At 46.2% G+C, this 23226-nt stretch overlaps 1 protein-coding gene across 1 annotated transcript; it reads left to right on the top strand.

Annotated features, from left to right (window-relative positions):
• On the top strand, positions 1-23085 carry Diras2 (DIRAS family GTPase 2). Its single transcript, XM_051171304.1, has 2 exons — positions 1-458; positions 21757-23085. The coding sequence occupies exon 2, from the start codon at positions 21793-21795 to the stop codon at positions 22390-22392; it is 600 nt and encodes a 199-aa protein (XP_051027261.1). The 5' UTR covers positions 1-458; positions 21757-21792; the 3' UTR covers positions 22393-23085.
• The last annotated feature ends 141 nt before the right edge of the window (positions 23086-23226 follow it).

Genomic DNA, 23226 nt, shown 5'->3' with positions numbered 1-23226 from the left:
CCACCACCGCAGCGACCGTGCCTCTCCAGAGCCAGAGCTTAAGGAGGGCGGAGCCGGAGGCAAGGAGGCCAGAGGCTGAGAGCACCGCGTGGGAGGACTACGCAGGGCCAGGCGGGGGTGCGGGCGTTGCACAAAGGTGCAGGGCGCAGAGCTGGTGGTTGCAAGGCAGTGCAGAGCCGGCGTTGGTGCACAAGGCAGCGAGGGCGCAGAGTAGGGTGCAGAACACTGCACTGGGCGTTGCATTGGGCGTTGCACTAAGAGGTGCGGGGCTCTGGGCATTGAACTGGAGGTGCAATACACTGGGCGGTGCACAAGGGCGGTGCGGGGCGCAGGGCAGCTGACAGCGTCATCAGGCGGGAGCAGCGCGCGCTCCGCCTCAGCAGCCACCGCAACGCGCTGCGCGCAGCGGGTCCCGAGCAGCGCTTGGAGACTTGCGGTGCTGAGCCGGCTCTCCCCAGGTAAGCGACCACGGTTCTCGGCTAGAGCTCACGGGCGCCCGGCGCTTTTGGCAAGACTCAGGAGCCGGGTTACTCTGTATGGGGTGAAGATCAGTATGCATCCCAGAACTAGAAAAAGGGGACCATCCAGCCTCATCCTGCATCTTTCTAGGGAGGGGAGGGTGAGCACGAAGCCATAGCTCAGTTGGGAGAACCTTAGGCTGAACAGATAACACTGCTTTGAACGAGCAAGATTACTGATCCCGTCCTAACAGGAGTTGTGGTTGGGAAAATTCTTTGACTGCAGGTGTTGTCATGATTGCGGAAGTCGATTTCATAGATTTAGGGAAAGTCTCGGAAAGAGGTACAGCGAGGGAAAGAAGCATTCAGAGGCCAGAAGAGATGGCCAGGGGGTTCCACAAGCTTGGACCCCTCCTTCTCCGCCCCTCCCGTGCGCCTTTAGACTTAATGCTCTGGAAAGAGACCCGCCTTAATGTCTCATTTCCCACCAGGCTTAGGATTTCTAAGAGACTGCCTGGAAGCTGGGAACCCAGACAAGGCTCCGCATCTCATCTTAGGTGTAAAAGAACGTGGGTTTCCATCAGAGGACAAAGACAGCTGGCTGCCTGTGGGCTGACTTCTCCACCCTGTTTTGCGGTTTCGCGTTCCAGTTCAGACTATTTGGGGTTGGGGGGCGTCTTTGGAACCGGACGTCCCGCACCCCGTTGTTCCGTGTCTTCAAAGGTGGAACACGATGTAACTTGAAGGGAGGAATTCCTCAACAGCTGGACTTGCTTAGGGCTTTATTTCACATCCTGGTCCTTGTTACCTTTAAATCGCCCCCACCCCCGCACATGCTCCTTTATCTAGCAGAAGTTTTGTGATTTGCTTACAAAAGAAACCCATAAAACACTATTTTAAAGGAATATTTTCTAAGCAACAACAAAAACCTGAAGTGTTTTACATCTCAAATCAGTCCAAATGTGCTCTTTCCCACTGGCATTTGGATTCCAGGAGGTGGAGTGGGTGGGAGAGAAAAGAAGAGAATAAAATTAGAATAAATTTAACAAATTTGTATGGAAAGCATACTATTTTTTTGTTGTTGTTGTTGCCTGAAATTGCAAACTGTTCAGTTTTAGCTGTGCTAGCCCTTCATACTGGAGAGGGTCCTGAGCTAGAGCTCAAGAAGACACAACACCCCCACAGCCCTCAACCCCAATTTATCTGAGAAACATAAGATGGCACGGGAAAGAGGCGCACTGGAGTGAGGACATTACATTTAAGTGCTAGTGGTGTCCCCGGAGAGCACAGGCAAGGAGTAGGGAGAGCCAGGGCGAGCATTGAAGGTCTGTTGCCAGGTACAGGATCCCTGCTCCCTGCTCAGCGTCTTGTGTCGGGAACCCATGGGTAGCACTTATAGAGAAATCTCTAGAAGCTTTTCTTATGAGTGCTTTAGTAGGGATGCTCCCGAGGCTGGGGGCACACATACAGAAAGGCAAGCTGGGCAAAGGGGGAAGACTCCAGCAGCTGGTTAGCAACCAGCCTTGTCAACAGAACCATTTCAGCCTGCGAAGGCCAGATGGGGACCTTGCTGCCAGCTTCATATATGTGCTCCATTCTCCACAACACATGATTCTATATTTCATTAGAAACAATTTATCCTCGCAACAAATGGTAGACATCAGACAGACCCACCGAAACCTCTGAAAAACAATGGGGCTTATAAAGAAAGAAATTATACCTCTTGTAGTCGACAATATATTGTTCATTCTTAACATCCAAGGGATTGTTGATAAGTTAAAAAATCAGTTGATGGCCCTAGATTAAAAAAACCATGTGTTCTAGATGAATGCAGCATGTTTTTGTAGCAGGGAGTTTCTATTGGACACAAGAGAATGTGGCTGCCCCTGGTATGTGGAAAGCACTCATCACTGACTTTTCAGTACAGATAACCAGTATCCTGTTCTCCCTCACAAGGCAGCTCCAACCTGACTGTTGATCATCTGTGCTTTTGGCAGGAGCACGTTGGCCAGGGACAGATGTCTTTTCAGGGTTAAACTGTTTTCTATGCCATTAATTGATTTTGCTAATGATTTTTTTCCCCAGAGAACAACTGATTATCAAAAATGAAAATGATGGTTTTCATGTTGTCAAAATTGCTAATAATTGCTAATATTCCCCCCCCCCGTGTGTGTGTGTGTGTAAGCATGCACATGTGCAAGTACATGTCGGTGCATTGCACACATGTGCATATGCATCTGCATTAATTAGTGTGGTGAGCAGAAATCATTGCCAAGGGTCTTCTTTGGTGGCATTCTTAATCTGCAGCTCTCTGACTTGATTAAGTTGCTGGCCCATGAGCTCCAGGGACCCTCCTAAGTCTGCTGCCTCAGATTACAGACACAAGCTGCTGCGCCTGGCTTTTTAATGCAGGTGTCATGGATATGAACTCAGGTTCCCCGCCCCTTGGTGTGAGCTATACTGACTGAGCCATCTCTTCAGCTCTGGTGCCCCTTTAAAAGTGAAATTTACTAATGCCTACACACTCATTTAGGCAAGAGCATAATATTATCTAATTGCTTTCAAATAATGGTTTAATTTTTAATTACTTGGCAGGCAAGTGTCTCTTCCTTGACCTGGTGAGAAGTTTTTGAAGAGATGGGGGCAGATGGTCTCTATCTTTTCTTTGCTGTTGCTTCTCACAAGTTCCAAAAAGAGATTTCTCACAGTCTTCTCCTTGGGACGGCAAGTGCTGTCCTATGAATTAGTGCTGCCCAGCTGACATGGAATGGGCTTACTACATGCATAATTCAAATTGTGCTATTAGTCACATCAGAAGAGAAAAAGGAGCAGGTGAAATCAATTTTAGCATTTTTAAAATTTACTCTTTCACATATTAAAAATAACCACTAAAGTTGTAGTCAGTATAAAACACCAATATATTTTTTCCCTCTTTTCCTTTCCCTGTGCTAAATCTTAGACCCACAAGACATTTCAATACAGATCAGGTACCCCATGTGGCCAGTGACTATTAAAAGCTAAATGGGGTCCGTGAAATGGCTTAGTGGGTAAGGATGCTGGCCATCAAGACTGTTGACCTGAGGTCAACCCTGGTGGAAGGACAGAGCCGATTCTTGCATGTTCTCTTCTGGGCTCCAAGAATGTATGTCTTTGCCTTCACACATTCTCCTATGCACGCAAATAAAGAAATGAAATGTAATTAAAATATAAAATAATAATAAAAGTTGAAGTATCAGGGCCCATTGCCGATTTAAGATCATTACAAACAAACAAACAGAGTCACAATGATATCATATTACCTCAACCTGGCTCTTCCTTCTTTGCAGAAATCTGAGCCTCTTTATTTCTCTCATTGTGTGTGTGTGCACACGCAAGTATGTGAATATGTGTGTGTCTGTGTGTATAGATGCACGTGGGTACACGTGTATGTGGAGGCCAGAGGGCTATGCCAGGAGCTTTTGTTTTGCAGACAAGTGTCTCTTGCTGAGCCTGCAGCTCATTGACTGACTAGACTAGCTGGCCACCAAGCCGCCAGGCCCCACCTGTCTCCACTTCTGCAGCACTGGGGCTGCAAATGTGCTCCGTGTTCTGGCTTGTTTAATGAGTGCCGGGCATCCGATTCAGGTCCTGTTTGCACAGCAGCACGGCACGGACTAGGCTGTCTGCCTGGCCCTCTTATTTACATACTGCTCTGCCAGTAAATGAGGAGGACCAGCTCACATGATTGCTGTGATTCCGTGAGAATTAGCTGTCTGCATCCAATCTTCCCGGAGACTAGAGGTCTGTTGTTTCAGAAGGCAGTGGCAGGCACTAACTTCGGTCCCAGGAGGTATTGCCTTGGATTTGCCTCTGTCAAGTTGCACATTTAAGTTTCCTTACTGAAAAAACAAAAAAACAAAAACACAAAACACCAGCAAAGTCATTGCTAAGCTCATGGACATCGGGCAGGCAGTGTCGTGTGCTGCATGGCTAGGTGTTGTTGTCTCTGATCTTTGGGTGCTCTCTGTCACAGGTATGAATGTTATCGGCGTTTAAATCTGCTTATTTTTCTGCCACTGGATAAGGTTAGTGTGAAATGTCACTCTACACTTGACTGGTGCAACCTGCCTGTCTCTTGAAGCCGAGTCGTGAGTGACTTGAGTGGGAAGGGTGGTTCTGCATGCAGGTCACTCAGGGCTAGAGAGGCCTCTGCTCACGGCTAGGATTCACCACGGGGGACTTTGAAAGAGAGCAGCATTTTGTGTCCAAGAACTTCAGACAAGGAATTTCCAAGGCTAGTTAATGCCTGGAAAGGGATTATTTTTCTTAGAAAATGAGAAAACTCAGGAACTTTCCATCTGGGCTTTTATGCAGCCACACATTCACATACCCACATATCTGCACACCCACACACCCACACACCCACACACCCACACATCCCCAAACAGCCACACACCCACACACCCACACACCCAAACACCCACACATCCCCACACACCCACACACCCACAAACACCCACACACCCACACACCCAAACACCCACACACCCACACACCCAAACACCCACACACCCACACACCCAAACACCCACACATCCCAAACACCCACACATCCACACATCCCCAAACACCCACACACCCACACACCCACACACCCAAACACCCACACATCCCCAAACACCCACATACCCACACACCCACACATCCCCAAACACCTACACACCCACACACCCAAACACCCACACACCCACACACCCACACACCCAAACACCCACACACCCACACACCCAAACACCCACACATCCCCAAACACCCACACATTCACACACCCACACACCCAAACACCCATGTACCTTCACATCCACACTTCCAAATACCCACCCCACACCTCCACAAACCCACCCCACACCTCCACAAACCCATGCATCCATATTTCCACACTTGGATTTCCAGGTATTTGCATGTGCATTTGATGCTGGGATTGAACTCAGGGCCTCTAAAAGCTTTGAAACTCTTGAGTTTGGGACCCCTGCCTCTGCATTCAGGGGAAAGCCAGGCATAATCCACTCAGCTTTCTATAGCATCCAACCTTTGAGAATGGTCCAGCTCAAGACTGGAGCTCCATAAGCATGGATTCACCTTCCCAGTGTGACCACCTAGCCTCAACCACCTTAAGTGCACATACCTGAGGTCAGTAGGTTCCCTTATTGTATCTTCACCTAAGAAGTGGTTCCGTAGGACTTAAAGAGAGGTATCTATAATGTCTCTCCATTGCTCAATGGCTTGGCATCTGGGTTCTTTGTTTTGACCTTTGACCCTCTCTCAAAAGACCACTTTGGACTACACTGGTGGCTGCCAGATGCTAGAGAGCAGAAGGAGGGAAGATGGGTGGAGCTGACAAATGGGTCTGGTGTATAAAACAATTGGGCATATAAGATGTCTCCCACCTTTTCCAGTTAAAATACAGAGTTTGGCATATACTCGCTGTACAAGACTACCCCTCTTCCAACGTCCACCCTGTGCAGCAGACTCAGGCATGTGCCTATTTGCAGGCAGGGCACAGACTGCCAGGTGCTTTATTAAATAACAGCAGCCAGCCAGTGCCAGCCTACACTGCCCCTTTAAGGCACAGCCCTCCTAGGTGAATGGGCTGTTCTGGTGGAGAGCCAATCCATGTTCACATTCTCCTCCTTGAATTTCAGGAAGATGTGTGTGGCTTGCTCCACCCTGCTTCTTACTCCCCGTACTCCCCGTACAGAGCTGAGAATCGGCCATGTCCCACTATAGGCACGGGACATATGAAGTAAGGGGAAGCAAACAACCACCGACTTTGGCACGGATTTTTTTTGAGGGTGTAAAAAGTCATCTTAATGCCAGAAAATACTGTACTTGTTTACTGATAGGAGCAAGGTGCTCTGGTGTGCAGTGGTTCAACAGCAAGCTCAGATAACAATAGTGAACTTTGCATTTCAATAAGCAAGGAGAATTGACATGCAGGGTCCTCACCCTAAGACAGTGTCTGAGGAAGAAGACATGCTTAGCCTAATTTACACAACATATACAGGTATCAGCATGCAACATGCTGATGCAACATGCGTCATTGACATGTATGTGTGTTTGTGACTGTTATTTTTATATAAAATTAAAATAAATTTATATAAAAGGATGAGCTAGGGAGAGGCTTAGCCAGTAAGAAGCTTGTATCACGGGCATGAGGGTCTGCTTTTGAGCCCCAGAATGCAAGTAAAAAAATGCAGTGTGCTGTCATGAGCTTGAAGGCCCAGAGCTGAAGGGATGAGACAGATGGGTGCCTGGGACTCACTGAACAGCCATTCTAGTCCAATAGGTGTGTGCCAGGCCATTGGAATACCTTGTGTCAAAGGAGCTGATGGCATTTCTGAGGGTGATGCTTGTCTGCTTCCATGTGCACGCACATGCGACTGTGCACATATGAACTCACATACACACCCCCACATGCATGCACTTAGAGTTTAATTAAAACAGTGAATGGAGCCCCACATGACCGCAGTAGTGAGGTCTGGGTGAGTGCTCGCGAGCAAAGAGGAGTGTGGAATTACTGGAAGGTGGAAATGGCTGGGTGACCTAGTTTTTAAAAGCTTCTAAATTACCTACACTATCATGTCGACCAAGCAAGGGGTTTTGTGTTTTGATTTGGAACAGGAAGGGACTAGGGGAGTCACCTCCCTATTCTTCCATTCCTTTGAATATTGGTCTGATCCCTCCATATACATGGGCAGTAATTTCGGTAATTTTGAGGGTGAGAGGGAGAAATGAATCAGGTTGTTGGAACAAATATTTAAACACAATGCAAATGTAAACATGGGAGAGAATGCAGAATAATCTCAGAGTAGGGAAGACTTTTCTAAACTGAGATACTAAAAAAAAAGATTTGTTAAGTTGGAGTCATACAAGTTCTGCACAAATACTAACAGTAACATCAAAGAATAGGTGTTTGTGACCTATTTCTGTTGAGTTTGGTTTCTTAATTGGGTGGCTTAGACATCAGAATCCCTTGAGGGGTTTGCTAGGCTCACAGCTCTAAGACTTTGAAGTAGAGTTCAGTGACAAAGTCCTTGGCTGACACTCAAGAGGCTCTGGGTTTAATTCTCACAACTGCAGAAGAAAAACAAACAGAAAGACGGACAGACAGACAAAACAACAACCACAACCACAACAATAAAGCTCCAAGCTGCTGATTCAGCAGGTCTGAGTCAAGATCAGGAGGCTGGTGACCCTGCTTGGCCATGAGGAGTCTAAGAGGAACTCATCATGTAGACCAGGCTGGCCTCGAACTCCCAAGAGACCAACCTCAAAACACAAAAGGTAATTCAGCATTCTCCTTGTGTACTAAGAGATATCTAAATGGAGAGCAAGGGTAGACAGCAATCCAGAGATACAGGCCAGGGGCTTCTAACACGTGAAGAGATGCTCAGTATCTCAGGGTCAGAAGCAGATATTTTCTTTTGTTTCTCTGTGTAGCCTTTGGCTGTCCTGCACTCACTTTGTAGACCAGGCTGGTCTCAAACTCACAGAGACCAACCTGCCTCTGCCTCCCTGCTGGGATTAAAAGCGTGTGCCACCACACTCGGCTTACATATTTTCAACTATCACAGAGGTACAAAGAGTTCAACAACATACAGTAACAGGCAAACTTGAAGAATCAGCTCTGTACCCAAGGATCGTTGCCCACAGCCAGCTGATTAATCCGCCCTCCTCAGTTTGCTCCTTAGAAGCAGAGTGTAGATTCATTCATGCCCCAAACACACTGTTTGTACACACTTCCTGTGGGCTGGTAATTCTCATCCCTTGGGGGCCCAGCAGCAGCGAATGGAGCATATAGAAAGCCCATGCATAGCTTTTATAAAGCAGAGGTACAATCAGGCTGCAAAACAGGGAAGCTGTGCAGGAAGCCAGGAAGACCTGTGTACCCCAGACATGAGAAAGAGGAGGCCATAGGACACCAGGCTTGAGCCTGGGATATAAAATGAGGCAGCCTGGCCAGAGACAATCTCACTGAGAAGGCTGATATTTGAGCACAATCCTGTAGGAGACCAGACATGAGCTGTGTGGAATTCTGAAGAAAGAGCAATCTTGGTAGAGGGACCAGCCAGTAGGAAGGTCCTGAGGCAGGAGCATGCTTGGTATGTCAAGGGGCAGTGGAGACCTGTGTGGCTGTGGCTGGGAAGAAGTGAGCTAGGTGCATAATGGCAGAAAACAGGTGTGTGTGTGTGTGTGTGTGTGTGTGTGTGTGTGTGTGTGTGTGTGTGTGTGTGTGTATGAGGAGATATGGGAAAATGAGGAAGGTTCCAGGGTGCTTGTCCTGAGTAACTGGAAGGATCCCGTTGAAGGTAGCCAAGATGAGGATGCTGCAGAGGACTCATGAGTGGCTGTGTGGGGAGGTCAGCTTTGCTGAGGAGACAGATGGGATGCTTCTGGAGGCATCAAGGGAGTCATCCGTGTGTCTGCAGTCTAGGGGGAAGGTCCTGGCTGGAGGTTGTGAGGCCTGTAGTTGATGGCTTGGGGGTGATGCTTAAGTCAGTGAAGGCATATGGCCTCTGCTGTGACTGAGTCGCTGTGGTCATAGTGTCTTTTCTCAGCAGTAGAAATTCTAATTCAGACAGTAAGCAAAATCGCAGACAAGGAGAGACAGGTCCAGAGAGAAGAATACATGTCACAAAGCACTGCGTTATTGAAAGAGCCTCACTCCAGTGAGTATGAAATAGATGAGCCTGAGATACATGTAAACATCTGGGCTTTGGTCCAGGTGGCTTTGAACATTGCTGCTCCCAGTGTTTGGTTAGTCCCCTTTCTCTCCCTTCCTGTAGGGAGCAGAGAAGGAGCTCTCAGCAACTCAGTATACACTCTGGTGTGATACTTGACATTTTCCCACAGCAGGAAAACAAACATTTTCCCAAATGGTTTGTGGCTTTGGCCTATTACTAGTAAAATTTTGAACTTCAGCAATTTTTATATTGGCATGTATTAACCCAGCATAATGATGTGCTTCACCATGACATATTTGTGCATGTAAATAATGTATCTTCTCATGTTCGGTCTCCATTTCCCCTTACTAATCTCTTGCTCGCTTGCTCCCCCTATTAAATTTTATTAGGGATTTTAAAACTTAATTTTAACTTACTTATTGTCTGTGTGTGCCACAGGGAGGCGTGGAGGTCAGCCGTTCTACTGTATGAGTCTTCAGTTGTGTTAGCAAGTGCCTTTACTTGCTGAACCACTTGCTGGGCCTTTTAAGTTTGTTTGCTTTAACAAGATATTGGAAAGGTTTATTTATGACTGCATGGACCCCCCTTTGCCTGTGCTTACAAACTTGAAGATATGTGGGGAAATTATGCTATTCAAGTTGATTGAGAGAGGCAGAGGAGAAATGCAGATTCATAGGTGCCCATGCAGGGGCTTTATAATTGTATTTTTTTGTTGTTGTTGTTTATTGATTCTTTTGAGACAGACTCATAGAACCCAGACTGGTTTTGAACTCCTGAACCTCCTGCCTTTATCTCCTCAGGTACCAAGATTACAAATGTGAGCTACCACATTCTTCCTGTAACCACATTTAAACAATTAAAAAGACGGGTGTAAGTAAGATGGCTCAGCACATAAAGGCGCTTGCTGCCAAGTCTGATGACCTAAGTCCTCTCACAGGGTAAAGGAGAGAACCGACTCCCAAAAAAGGAGAGAACTCTCCCTCAATATCCACAGTAAATACATACATACATACATACATACATACATACATACATACATATAAAGACAGAGGTGGCATTGATTTAAATAATAGATGTATAAAAAATAAGGATGGAGCATTATCATTTTAATGTGTGATCAATATCAGAATTGTGTGAGAGCTGTCTGATCAAAGCATTCAAATTCAGCACTGTCTGCGTTGATAAAACCCAGACAGGTTCCCAGTAGCTGGCGGGCAGAGTGTTTTAAGGCACGAGCTGGCTTGGCTCTAAGGGCTGTGAGCAGTAGTCACAGCTTCTCGCCGTCATTAACACAATATAGAATTAGAGCCAGGAGACAGGTGCGTGTTTTCATTGGTCTTCCGGAGAAATGAGATGGGGGAAGCGCCTGTCAGGCCAGGTTAGATCTGTGCTGTTTGCACTGTGTAGTATAGAGGACAGAAGACTTGGTTAATGTCAACATTTTTACTGACATTTCTTGCTAAAAGATTAGGAAAAACTTTGCACATATTGCCTAATGTATTTTTATTGTGGGGAAATCTGCCACATCGACCATTTGCAAAGGCACAGTTTGATGGCATTAGCAGAGTCATGTTGTTGCACAGTGCCACCACACAGATCCCATACAAACCTCGTTTCCAGAGCATTCCATCCTGCTGGGCCAAAATTCCATACTCATCCAACAGCCCCCCGTTAACCCTGCACCCCGTTCTGTGCTCTGTCTCTATGGACTGCAACATAACCTTCGTTTCCTCATGGAATAGGATCACGGGCGCTGTTGATGTGTTCTTCATGCTGGTGTGGATGCAGGCTCATGAGCGTGCGCATGTCCTGAAGACACCATCTACCTCATGTTTTGACACAGAATCTCCTACTAGCTTGAACTATCCAATCAGGCCAGGCTGGCTAGTCAACAATCCCGACCCTCCTCTTACCTCCACCTCCCCAGCGCTGTGGTAAGCTATCACACCTGGGCTTTTAAAAAGCGTGTCTTTGGAGTTGAACCACTGAGCCGTCTCCTCAGCCCCAGTATCTTGTGGCAGTTAATGTATTTCCTCACACCATCCTCTAGATTGGTATGCGATATTGGATTTTTTTTCCCTCCCCAGGCTGAATGATTTTCTTCCTCCTGTATGTACTGCATCTATTTGCCCCTTCATTTGCTAGTGGGATTTGAAAGGCATCTACCTCTCAGCTGCTGTGAATAACGGCGGCTGTCAGCATTTGAGGGCCAGTGATTGGCTGGTGGCCGGTGTTCTGGGAGGTGGAGTTACTGGATCCCATAGGAATTCTATATTAAGTTTTCTCCAAAGAGGCATCACCATGCTCTACCCCCCACCACCGTAATGAAAGTGTCCATGTTTTCTACAGCATGGCCATCATGTGTTATTATCTTTTAAAAAAATGATGTGTATGTATGTATGTATGTCTGTATGTGCATGTGAGCACTGGTGTCCATGGGAGTGGGGGAGTGCTGTTAAAGCTCTTGTGAACTATCTCACTTGGGTGCAGGGAACTGAACTCATGTTCTTTGGAAGAACAGCAAACACTCTTAGCTGCTGAGCCCTTTTTAGACCTCACTTATATCATCATCATCAGCAGCATCAGCATCAGCATCTCCATCACCATTAAGAACAGTTATTTTGAGTGAGTGTAAAGCAGTCAGTCCTTCATTGGGGTTTGGGTTTCTGTGTGTAATGACTGGTGTTAGATCCTCTTCACCTGCTTTAGAGAAATGTCTGTAGAGATTCCTTGTTGGTGCTTCTGCTTGCTCATCTTTTGCTTGCTCAGTTGCAGATATTATTTCCATATTGAGGGTGTTGGATCTTTCTGAGATTGGATGGTGGCCCCTCTTCTCCTGATTCTCTCTTAACTTTCCCAATAATATTCCTTGTTGGGCAAAGGTTGAATGAAATCTAACTTACTTTACACGGGCTGGCAAGGAGTCTTAAGTGCTTCAAAACAGTCTCAAAAAAGGAGAATAAACTTGGAGGACTCATACCTCCATTCACAAATTTACCTGTTACAGAATTCAAAACAATGTGGCACCAGCATATGCAGAGACCTGGGGGCCAGTGGGGTAGCAGTGAAAATCCAGAAACAAAGGCTCATGTTTACAGTTGATAAGTAATTACTGTGTGTGTGTGTGTGTGTGTGTGTGTGTGTGTGTGTGTGTACGTGTGTGTGTGTGTCTATACAGGAGTATGTACACATACCCTTGGAGTCTAGAAGAGACTATATCTGCCCAACCTGAGTTCTGGTAACTGAACTCTGGTCTTCTGGAAGAGCAACCAGCACTCTTAACTACTGAGCCACTTCCCTGGCCCCCATAGTAAGGGCCCTACACTATCAACTGGAAAAGTTGGGGACAAATGATAGCAGAATGAATAATGGGGGGGGGGGGAATAGGACCTAAGAAAAATAGTAAAGCCTGAAGCACAGTTTGTATATTGTCTGAGAATGATCTCATTTTGGATCAGCAATACGAACTAAAGCCACAGAACTCTTAGAAGACACATGGGGAGTCTCCATGGCCTTGCATGTGGTGATGAATTCTCAGATATGGAACCAAAAATGAGCTACAGAATAGCAAACAATTCTAAAATTCCCTTTCAATCACTTAGTCAACTTGGTAAATTTTATTTGGCTAGCATAGGAATGGGCCTGACCTTGTATGCATGGGCAGCCTTGCGCTCTCTTCTCTGACAGTGAGTGAGGCCCTCGGGTCAGCATCACCCCATGCGTCACTGCCTTGTTCCAGATGTGCAGAGGCCTGTGCCCCAGAGGCTGTGTCCTTTAGTTTTCCTTTCCCCAGAGGTCAGCATGCTGCACTAAATGTTGACAACTGGTCCTTTGACAATGCGACAATATTATTATTTATATAGTTTTCTTTGCTCACTGCTCTTACCAACATGAAAGCAAAGAAACCAACCAACCAACAAAGAGCCTACAAATGCAGGCAGAACCTACTAATCTTGACAATGTCCTAGGAGCTCCTGATGTCCTGCTTGCTCCAAATGAAAGCATCTTAGGAGCTTGGGGCAAGCTTAAGTTGTGAGCTTATGTGCCTCACAAAAGCAGTTGACCCCACTCCTTCTGTTCCCAGTGTCCCCGCCCTCTCTCTGCTGGTTCCATTCTTACAGACACTGTGCCCCATGTGAAGAGCACCTGACACCCTCTGCCTGCCCTGCCTCTTCCACACTTGCCATAACATTTCCAAACAGGCGTCTCCATCCCACACAAAACAACCAAAAGGGGTTGGCACTTGGAGAAAGACAAGGCTGGCATGGTTGACTCTTTGATGGCTGAGAGAACATTTCCCACCATTACATAAATGTGTTGAATGTTATAGTCAGCTAGAAAGGTACCAGGAACATGAAACAAGCTATTATTTATATCGAGTCTATAAAATATATAAAAGTATACCTGGGGGTTGGGTGGGTATGGTGGCCCACCTTTCTAAAATTACCTCCTAAGAATTCCAGCAACTGGAAGGCTGAGGCGGGGAGACCATGAGTGTAAGTTCAGCCTGGACTCCGCAAGGTTCTCTCTGTCCATATTATAGTCTAACAAACTATGGCTTAGCCCGAAAAATTGTAGATTTTTGAATTTCTTGTGCAACACCCCTTTTCCATGTTGTAATGCCAGTTATAGGCTCAGTTCATCTGCCTTCTGTGACTAGTTCAGGTGTGTTCTCCCATGTCAACTTTATGGATACACTTAAAGGGAACGATGAGCTTGCCTTGGGATGCCTTTATCCCTGGTGCTCAGGAGGCAGAGGCAAGCAGAGCTCTGTGCGTTTGAAGCCAGCCTGGTCTACATGATGTGTTCCAGGCCAGCCAAGGCTACATAGTGAGGCCCTGCCTGGAATAACAAAGCAAGAAAGGGATTGATGGTTTGGTGTGTTATCATGAGAGGCAAGTACCATGGGAGAGCAAGGTGACCACTTATCAGGGGTGTTGTCTGTGGCCTGCAGGAGACACGACAACCTCTGAGCTGAGATGTGGGTCTTGTCTGCTGGGGAAAAAAACTAAGTTATTGGGCGTTCTAAATGGCCCATAAAAAGCTGAATTTCTCTGCTCTTTCATTTATTTCCAATTTCAACTCCTGACCCTTGATATTCTTGTGTCCCAGAAAACACCCCTTCCCAGAATCCCAGAATCCCGGGGTACTCAGGTCTCTGTTCTAAAATGGAGAGTGTTTGCTTGGGACCTCCACATACCTTCCTATAGGCTTTAAACTGTACACTCACTATAATGTCAACTACGGATAAATGAGTGTTATATTGTGTAACGAAGAATAAGGAATGAATAAGCATACTATAGATATTAAATATAGACCTCTTTGATCTGAGGTTGGTTGACTCTAGGATGTAGAAGCTATGGAGGCTATGGAGGCTATGGAGGCTATGCAGGCTATGGAGGGAGGCCTGCTATGTAGTCTTGACAGACAAGAATCGCTCTGTGGGACGTGGGCCTTCCATCAGGTGAGAGGACTTGATTGCAAACATTTGAATACCATCTGTATTGGCCAAATTTTTGTTACTATAATGAAGCGCGTAAGGCAGGTTACTTTGTGTTAGCCCATGGGTCCGAGATACATGATAGAGAGGTAGTGCAGGACACAGTGTAAATGCACATGTGACATGGTTTCTGTCCTTCCTATAATGCCACCAGATCCAGCTATGGAGTGCAACCCTGATTTTTACAGAACCAATTTCCCATCTGCAAACACTAGATGATAAGTTTTTTGCCCTCTCACTTCCTCACCACTAGGATTAAAACCCGAGGGATGCTGAAGTCACACTGAGTCCCAGCACCGTCGAAAACAACGTACCAGTCACGTTTAAACCCCAGACATGCAGTGTATGCAAGGGAGCAGACAAATTGTTTAAAAAACTGGGAATTGAGAACAATTTAGGGGAAAAATCCAAATAATTCCAAATGCTGTAAACAGCAAGTTAATCCTCAGTCAGCAAAGTGTAATGGGAACAGGTGTCCTTTCCTGCGCAGATGGTCCGTCCTGTTGTCAACTCCTGCGTGAAATCCTGCCCATGGTGTCTATTGACAGGGGCTGGATAAAACCCAAAGACAAAGAATGGAACACTGGTTTCAAAGTTTAGAACAAATGGCAAATAACTCTAGAGAATTTAAGTACTGGGATCTATCTAACTCTGTCTGTCTGTCTGTCTGTCTGTTATCAATCTATCTTCTGTTTGTCTGACCTATCTATCATCCCTCCCTCCCTCTCTCAGGCCTTTTCTTTGAATAAAGACACCCTTGCCCCATGCATACTAGATTCTAGGGGCTCCTGGATCCTTCCAGATGGCTTATCTAACACCGAATCTGTGCACAGTATTTCCCACTCCTCAGAGCCCTACATGACTGCACTCTTCTTTCCTTAGTTGGTACATTTCTGTAAGAGAGCTCTACGCTCCTGTCTGGTCTGAGCTATCTCCCGTACTCACTGCTCCCCGCACTTTTCCCGACATGACTGTTTCATCCTCCGACTTCCTCTACCATTCTCTTCCACCGCGGCACCTCTCGAGTGAGGTTCACTTTGTCTTCATTGGACTCCCAGCTTTCCAAACCCAAATCCCCGCAATCTCCCTTTCACAGCACAGCTAGCCTTCAACTCCAGCGTCAGACAACAGTTCCTTCTGGAATCCCTAGATTTTTATCAATCACTTTCAAATTAAAGATTTCAATTCTACGCTAATCTTAAGTGAATAAAAAAAATGCTATCGAGAACCATCTAGATAAACACCTTATATAATGGCACAGTCTTAACGCCAGTTTCACCCCCCCCCCAATGTCAACATGTTCCACTTCCCCAGTCCCCAGCAGGCAACTGTCAAGTTCAATCAGCCTGTGGTCTGCGTGTTCTCTCTAGCTCTTTTGCTTACTGTAGGAATCTATTTACTCTGCATGTGGCTTCTCTCAGCAGGCTCTTCTATTGTGAGTGTTAAGGTCGGGCCCCATTATCTGCCTATTAGGAACACAATCTAACCTGTTGTGCTTCATGTGTTATTTTCACGAAGGGCTCATTTCCATTTCTCCCTGTCTAGGAGCCAGTTATAGAGCCAGCAGACAAGGACTGCCTCTACCAGTGTCTTTCTTAAGTAACAGCTTTACAGAGGTATAATTTATCCAGTTAAAATGTATCATTCAGTGGTTCTGGTGCATTTCCGGGACTGGCTTCATCACCATGGTCAATGGTAGAGGTTTTCTGTTGCTGTAAAGAGAACACATACCAGATCAATCACCTCTTCTTTCTCACTGTCTCCTCAGCTCGTCCCAGTGTAAGCACAGATGCCCTTTCTGTCTCAGATGTCTGGCACTACAGCAAAACCTGAGATGATCAACTCAGAAAGGGAAAAAACTTTGGTTTGGCTCCCAAGCTTCAGGGCTTCTTTTCCATGGCTTCCTGGTAACCCCCTGCTCTGAGGCTGGGTGAAACTTCACAGTGGGAATGCGTGATGGAGCCTGAGAGAAGAGGGAACAGACCATAGTCCCTCAGTGTCCTCTGAGAACAGAGTCTCAGTACCCCCTCCCCAGACTTTTCACTAGAGCCCATTTCTTAACGGTCCTATAGCCTTTAACACATGCCTCTTGAGATGCTTTGGCTTCGTGTTTGTGCCTGAGTTTCCTCTGCTGAGCACAAGCTGGGCAGAGCAGGAGCAAGTACCCTTGTCTGTCTCCCATCCCGAGGGAGGCGGGAATCAGTTTCTACCCTTATCACCATCCACACTGAGGTTTTTTACAATGTACCCTTTGTCTAAGGAGTTTTCCCTTTATTCCTGGTGTGTGTGTGTGTGTGTGTGTGTGTGTGTGTGTGTGTGTGTGTGTGTGTGTTTGTGTGTGTGTGTGTGTGTGTGTGTATGCGCATTGTTTATTGTGACACATTCATAGTGGTAATCCTTGACAGGAGTCAGGCCTCTCCTTCAACCATGTAGCTCGCAGGGATTGAATGACTGAAATCAAGTCATCAGGTGTAACAGTAGGTGCCTTTACCTGCTAAGCCATCTTGCTGGCCCCTCTTATGTTATTTACTTGTCAAGTATGAAGTAACTTGCTTTCTTGGTATAAACGCCACTTGGTTATGTCATACAATCTGTTTATATATCAAGGGTTTCATGTGCCTAGTATTTGGTTGAGAATTTTCTGACTATCACCATAAGATACTGGTATATTGTTTTCTCGTGGCATCTGTCTGATTTTTGTAGCACTGTAATATAATACTAGTCTCAAGAAAGAACAGGGATAATATTTCTTCTTTAGCTTTTTTGGTAAGAGTTTATGAAGAATTGATACTGTTTGGTCTTTGTGGGCTTGTGGAACTCACTGATAAAGCTGTCTAGACCTGGGGCTTTGCTTGTAGGTAGCTTCTGGCTACTGAGTTAATACCTTAAGGTGATACTTATGGTTTTTACTTTCTTTTTGAGTAGTTTTTCCAATTTGAGTTTATTTACTCTATATTATCTGCCCTTTTGGCACTTGAGGGACCAGGAGCCCTTCATATATTTTATACTCTTTATTTTTGAAGGGCCAGTCATTTTTGCCTCCCATTTTACTACCAAGTTTAGTAATTCTAGTATCCCGATCTATTTCTGTTGCTATCTTATTAGCTAAAGATAGATTAATTATTGGTATTTTAAATGAACCAACTTTGAGGGTTTTTTGGATTCTCTAATTTTTATCCACCTCCACTGTAAATCTGTGCTCTACCCTACCCCAGCCCCACTTCTACCTTGCTAGAATTCACACAGTTCCTCACACCAACTCCCAGATGCCAAACACATTTCCTGTTTTTCTTGCATTTTCTCCTTTCCATATGGCTGTGCCATGGGACCAACAAGCCTTTCATCTATTTGCCATCTGGCAAAACCCAGTCCTCCATGGGCTGTTCCTTGGGCTCCAGGCAGAGCCATATGCCCCAGTGGATCCTCCTGCCTTTTTCTGTAATTGTGCGACAGCACATTCTGTATGGGCCATAGTGAATTCACTCTTGTGCCTTTTAGTCCTAGACAGCTCTGGCCTCCTTTTGGGTAAACCAGGTTTGTATGGATATAAAGTAGATAAGTGATTCTGAGCTGGAATAGCAGTGTTTACAGCTCAGGTTGGAAACCGTTACATTTAAAGCTGGGGCTGGGCTTATGGCCTCAGCCCCCTCTCCCATTGAACTGACTGGACACCAAACTTCTCCCCCTTTAAGTACCCGACTCCTGCTCCTCTTTCAGGCTCTTGCTTCTGCGCTGCAGGAAAGAAATGGCTCTTCAGAGCCCACCCTTCACTCGGCTCCTTCAGACTCTGTCTTTCATCAAGTACACGTCTGCAATTTACTGAAAAATTGGGGAGTTCTCTATTTCTTTCTGAGTTCCAGGAGATAAACAATACCCTGCCTCAAGTTCTTGCAGACACAGCAGCTTCCTGTACTGTCACCATCCTGGACTCTAGCCAGAGAACAGCAGATATTTCTTTAGACAGATAAACACTGGTAGCCATAGATACTAGAATGTTTAGCATTGCTCCTGGGGCCAGTTGAATTATGGAGACTGCACAACATAAGGGCCCATGTGCTAGCAAATTCTTCAAACTCCTGGACCAAGAATTCTTTTGGCAACACTAAGGTTCAGATCTAATGACCTTAGAGCTGGGTCCTTCCATTCAATCCAGAGCTGAACAGTTATAACACGATCCAAGAGTGAGTGAGGACAAGGCCCTCCCAGCAATGAGGACCTCCCACGCTGAGGCAGGAAAGGGACATTTCAAGTCACATTCCAGATGACGTTTTGTTTTTAAATCTGAATTGCAGGACAATTTGTCATAATGCTGCATGCCTAGATTGGTCTTAATTATCTCATAAGCATCTAATAGACTTAATCAAACTCCTGAGCAGACTTCCATTAATTAATGGCCTGACATCTTCCTGTTCTATTTTAGCATTGATGTTTAGTCAGTTGTTTAGTAAGTTCCATGAAAACTGACAGCTTAACTGAATCAGTTGTTTGGTGTGTTCCAGCATGTTCCAGAACACTGAAAACTTAGCTGAGTTGATATATAAGCAACTATACAGAATATAATCAGAAGAGGTCCACTGGAAGCCTGGGGTCTGATGTTCCCTGACACAAACCCATTTCCTGCCTATATTAGTTTCAGTTGATTTTTTTTTTTTTTTTTTTTTTACTGGACTCTGAGAATAATTTTGGTCAGCAATGCTTGCTATTGCTTCATAGTTGCTTAAAAACTGAGAAAGTGAAAAGGGGGCATGCTGTTTGCATCCACAAAACAATAGACTCCATGCTTCACATAGCTAACGTCAATTTTAGTTTTAAAAATGTGGGCATGGGGGCTGGAGAGATGGCTCAGCGGTTAAGAGCGCCACCTGCTCTTCCAGAGGTCATGAGTTCAATTCCCAGAAACCACATGGTGGCTCATAACCATCTATAATGTGATCTGATGCCCTCTTCTGCAGATAAAGCACTCATATACAATAAAAAAATGTGGGCATGGTTTAGTTTTCTACACTTTTGTGGGAGATGTGTCTTTCTTCTTCTAAAAACGTATGGAGGAAAGGTATTTGATGCTTTGTAAATGAAGAACGTACTTTTAAAATACTTTATTTTTGACTATGTACTTTTGAGTGTGTGTGTGTGTGCGTGTGCGCACGTGCATGCATGCATGTGTGATTGTAGAAATCCATGGAGTCAGGAAGAGGCAATCAGATACCCTGGAGTTGGAGTCACAGGTAGTTGTGAGCTGCCAGACGTGGGTGCTGAGAGCAGAGTTTGGGTCCTCTGCAAGAGCAGAATGTGCTTTTAATTACTGAGCCATTTCTCTAGCCCCAAAGAAAGAACACTTGCACGTCTTTCATCCTAGTGAGTAATACTTGCGAGGGAGGGACACGTCACTGGAGTCACTCTTATTCACGGTCACCACACCCCTCATTATCACTGCACTCGTAATCCGGCTTCTTATGGATTTTAAAACATAAGCATACACTTATTTTACATTCAATGACTAACTCATTCATGGTTTTTAGTTCACATTTAAATCTCTCTACCCAGAAAACACAGTCCATGCTATGAGTTGGCTGATACCTGATAAGACAACATGGCCAGGCCTTCCTTGTGACAATCTGAGGATGGTCATGATGCCCCTCCATGGTATATGATGTTGAGGGACATAGAACTCCTGGCCCCTTGTTTACAATATGGTCATGATTCCATAATCATAACAACACCAACTTCTCTAAAGGGGTAGAGGACTTCCTGGGCTGACAGAAACACGCATAATATTTAACACTACACACTGAGAACTTCCCTTTTGCCTTTTCACTCCTCCTAGAGTAAGAAAAGTAGAAAAGAAAGCAGACCAGGTGCGTGTGTATGTGTGTGTGTGTGTGTGTGTGTGCACGAGTGTGTGCATGTGTGTGATGTATACACTGTGTACTTATTTGTGCACGCGTGTATTAGAGTATACATGAGCATATGTGTACATGTTCATGATGGGTAGATTTCGACACTGTACACTTCCTCTTTCACTCTAATCAATTACTTATACTTTTAATTTGTTATTTGAGAACTTGGTACATGTATATGACGTATAACAATCATGTACCCCCCCCAACCGCAGATCCTCTGATCCCTGCCCCCTCCCTGTTTCCAACTTTATGTCCTCCCTTTTCCTCAGTCTGTGGAGTTCAACTTGTGCTGCACATATACACACGAGTGTGGGACCATCAACCGGAGTATGGCCAATGTCTCCAAATTCCTTTTCTTTCCTTCTCCACCTCTCTCTGTCTCTCTGTCTCTGTCTCTGTCTCTCTGTCTCTGTCTCTGTCTCTCTCTGTCTCTCTGTCTCTGTCTCTCAGTCTCTCTGCCTCTGTCTCTCTCTCTCTCCTTATTCCCTTCTTCCTTTCTTTGACAGTGCCTCGCTGAACCTGGAGCTCACTCATTGGGCTGGGCTAGCTCGTCAGTGACTTTCATGCATCCCCGCTTGTCATCACTACCACCCCTCCCACTGCTGGCCTTCCAGGCATGTGTCACTATGCCTGGCTTTTGCATGGGCCTGGGCATCTGAGTTCAAGTGCCCATGCTTGAGCAGAAAGTACTTGCACAACAAGCCATCTCCCCAGCGTGACCACACCTTCTCCCCCCACCCCCGGGTCCAAAAGTGTGCGGTAGTACAGGTGAAGCGGTGAGGACTTTGTACACTGAGGCATTTGGCATGGGTGGCAGTTCCTCGTGTTCACAGTCTGCCTTCATTCTGTCATTGGGTGGCTCTTTATCTTCTTCCTGGGCAAAGGCCTATGGGTTAGCAAACACGCTCAGAGTTGAGGCTAATAGGGAAGAACGGACTGATTCTATTAAGCTACAAAGTGCATCTCCTGCCATAAGGGAAACTGAGGAGTAGTCGAGGGCACCGGGGCTTTGCCTTGTGGAAGGAACTAGGTGGAATCTGGAATGGGTTTTAAGTGGGGCTAGTGAACACAAACTTAATCACTTCATTTTTTCTTTTTTTTTGGCAAAAATAAGACAAAACCCAGCTTTTGAAGGTTTTCAAATTAACTCCCTCAATGTCTGCTTTGTTTGCTAGGCATCTCCTGGTCAGTAGCTGGACTTGTGAAGCAACATGCCGGAACAGAGCAATGACTACAGGGTGGCTGTGTTTGGGGCAGGTGGTGTTGGCAAGAGCTCCCTCGTTTTGAGGTTTGTGAAAGGGACCTTCAGGGAGAGCTACATCCCAACGGTGGAAGACACCTACCGGCAGGTCATCAGCTGTGACAAGAGCATATGCACACTGCAGATCACCGACACTACTGGGAGCCACCAGTTCCCGGCCATGCAGCGGCTGTCCATCTCCAAAGGCCATGCCTTCATCCTGGTCTACTCCATCACCAGCCGGCAGTCCCTGGAGGAACTCAAGCCCATCTACGAGCAGATCTGTGAGATCAAGGGGGATGTGGAGAGCATCCCTATCATGCTGGTGGGGAACAAGTGTGATGAGAGCCCCAACCGTGAGGTGCAGAGCGGTGAGGCAGAGGCCTTAGCACGCACGTGGAAGTGCGCCTTCATGGAGACGTCGGCCAAGCTCAACCACAATGTCAAGGAACTCTTTCAGGAGCTCCTCAACCTGGAGAAGCGCAGGACCGTGAGCCTCCAGATCGACGGCAAGAAGAGCAAGCAGCAGAAGAGGAAGGAGAAGCTCAAGGGCAAGTGTGTGGTCATGTGAGAGGCCCTCCTTACAGAAGGAGCTGCTGCTGCCCTTAGGGTTTCTCTACCCCTCCCCCTTTGAACCCCATCGTTGTCAGGGCAGCATGTCTGATGCCCGTGTGTTAAACATTGCATTTGGCTGCAACACACCCTGCAATGTCCTCCAGAGGCGTTCCATACACCCCACCAGCCCACCCCTCAGGAGTTTCAGAATCTGCGATGCTCTCAGCATCCCAGAAAGCTGAGGCCGGTCCTGAGCGGGCTTTGGCCACTTGAAGGAGAGGGGACTCAGAGCCGTGGACACAGGAGGGACTGAGAGTACTGGGTTAAGCATGTGCGCATGACAACTGGTTAGCCCATAGCTACAGGTACCATCCCACATCAGGCAATGTAGTTCAGATGCCACTAACATCTCTGGGGGGAGACGCAGACAGTTGAAGGAGGTGAGAAACTAGTGGGTCCAACATGGGCTCGTGGACCTCAGTGGTTCCAGTTAACGCATTTTTAGTGGGGTTGGAGAGAAAACACCATAGCCCCCTCCAAGTGATGCTCATGCTATTCCTACTGACACACCTGAGGGCTGCTCTCATCTCCTCAAAGCCTTCTTAGCAAGTACTGTGTCAGCCTGTTAAGAGTATATACACTTCACATGCAATGCCAAGGCCACTTGTGGCATGATGCTGTGTCAGCACTTTTTTGGTTTAGTTTTGGTTTTTTTCGAGTCAGGACATTGTGACATCATGCCAACATCGCAATAATGTTGTGTGTGTGTGTGTGTGTGTGTGTGTGTGTGTGTGTGTGTGTGTGCGTGTGCATGTGCGTGTGTGTGTGTGTATGATACTTTGAGGGTTCA

The sequence above is a fragment of the Acomys russatus genome, chromosome 3 (assembly GCF_903995435.1).
Source record: "Acomys russatus chromosome 3, mAcoRus1.1, whole genome shotgun sequence".
NCBI classification, from domain to species: Eukaryota; Metazoa; Chordata; class Mammalia; order Rodentia; family Muridae; genus Acomys; species Acomys russatus.
Note: the sequence above shows the minus strand (reverse complement) of the source record. Positions and strands in the feature narration are given on the sequence as shown.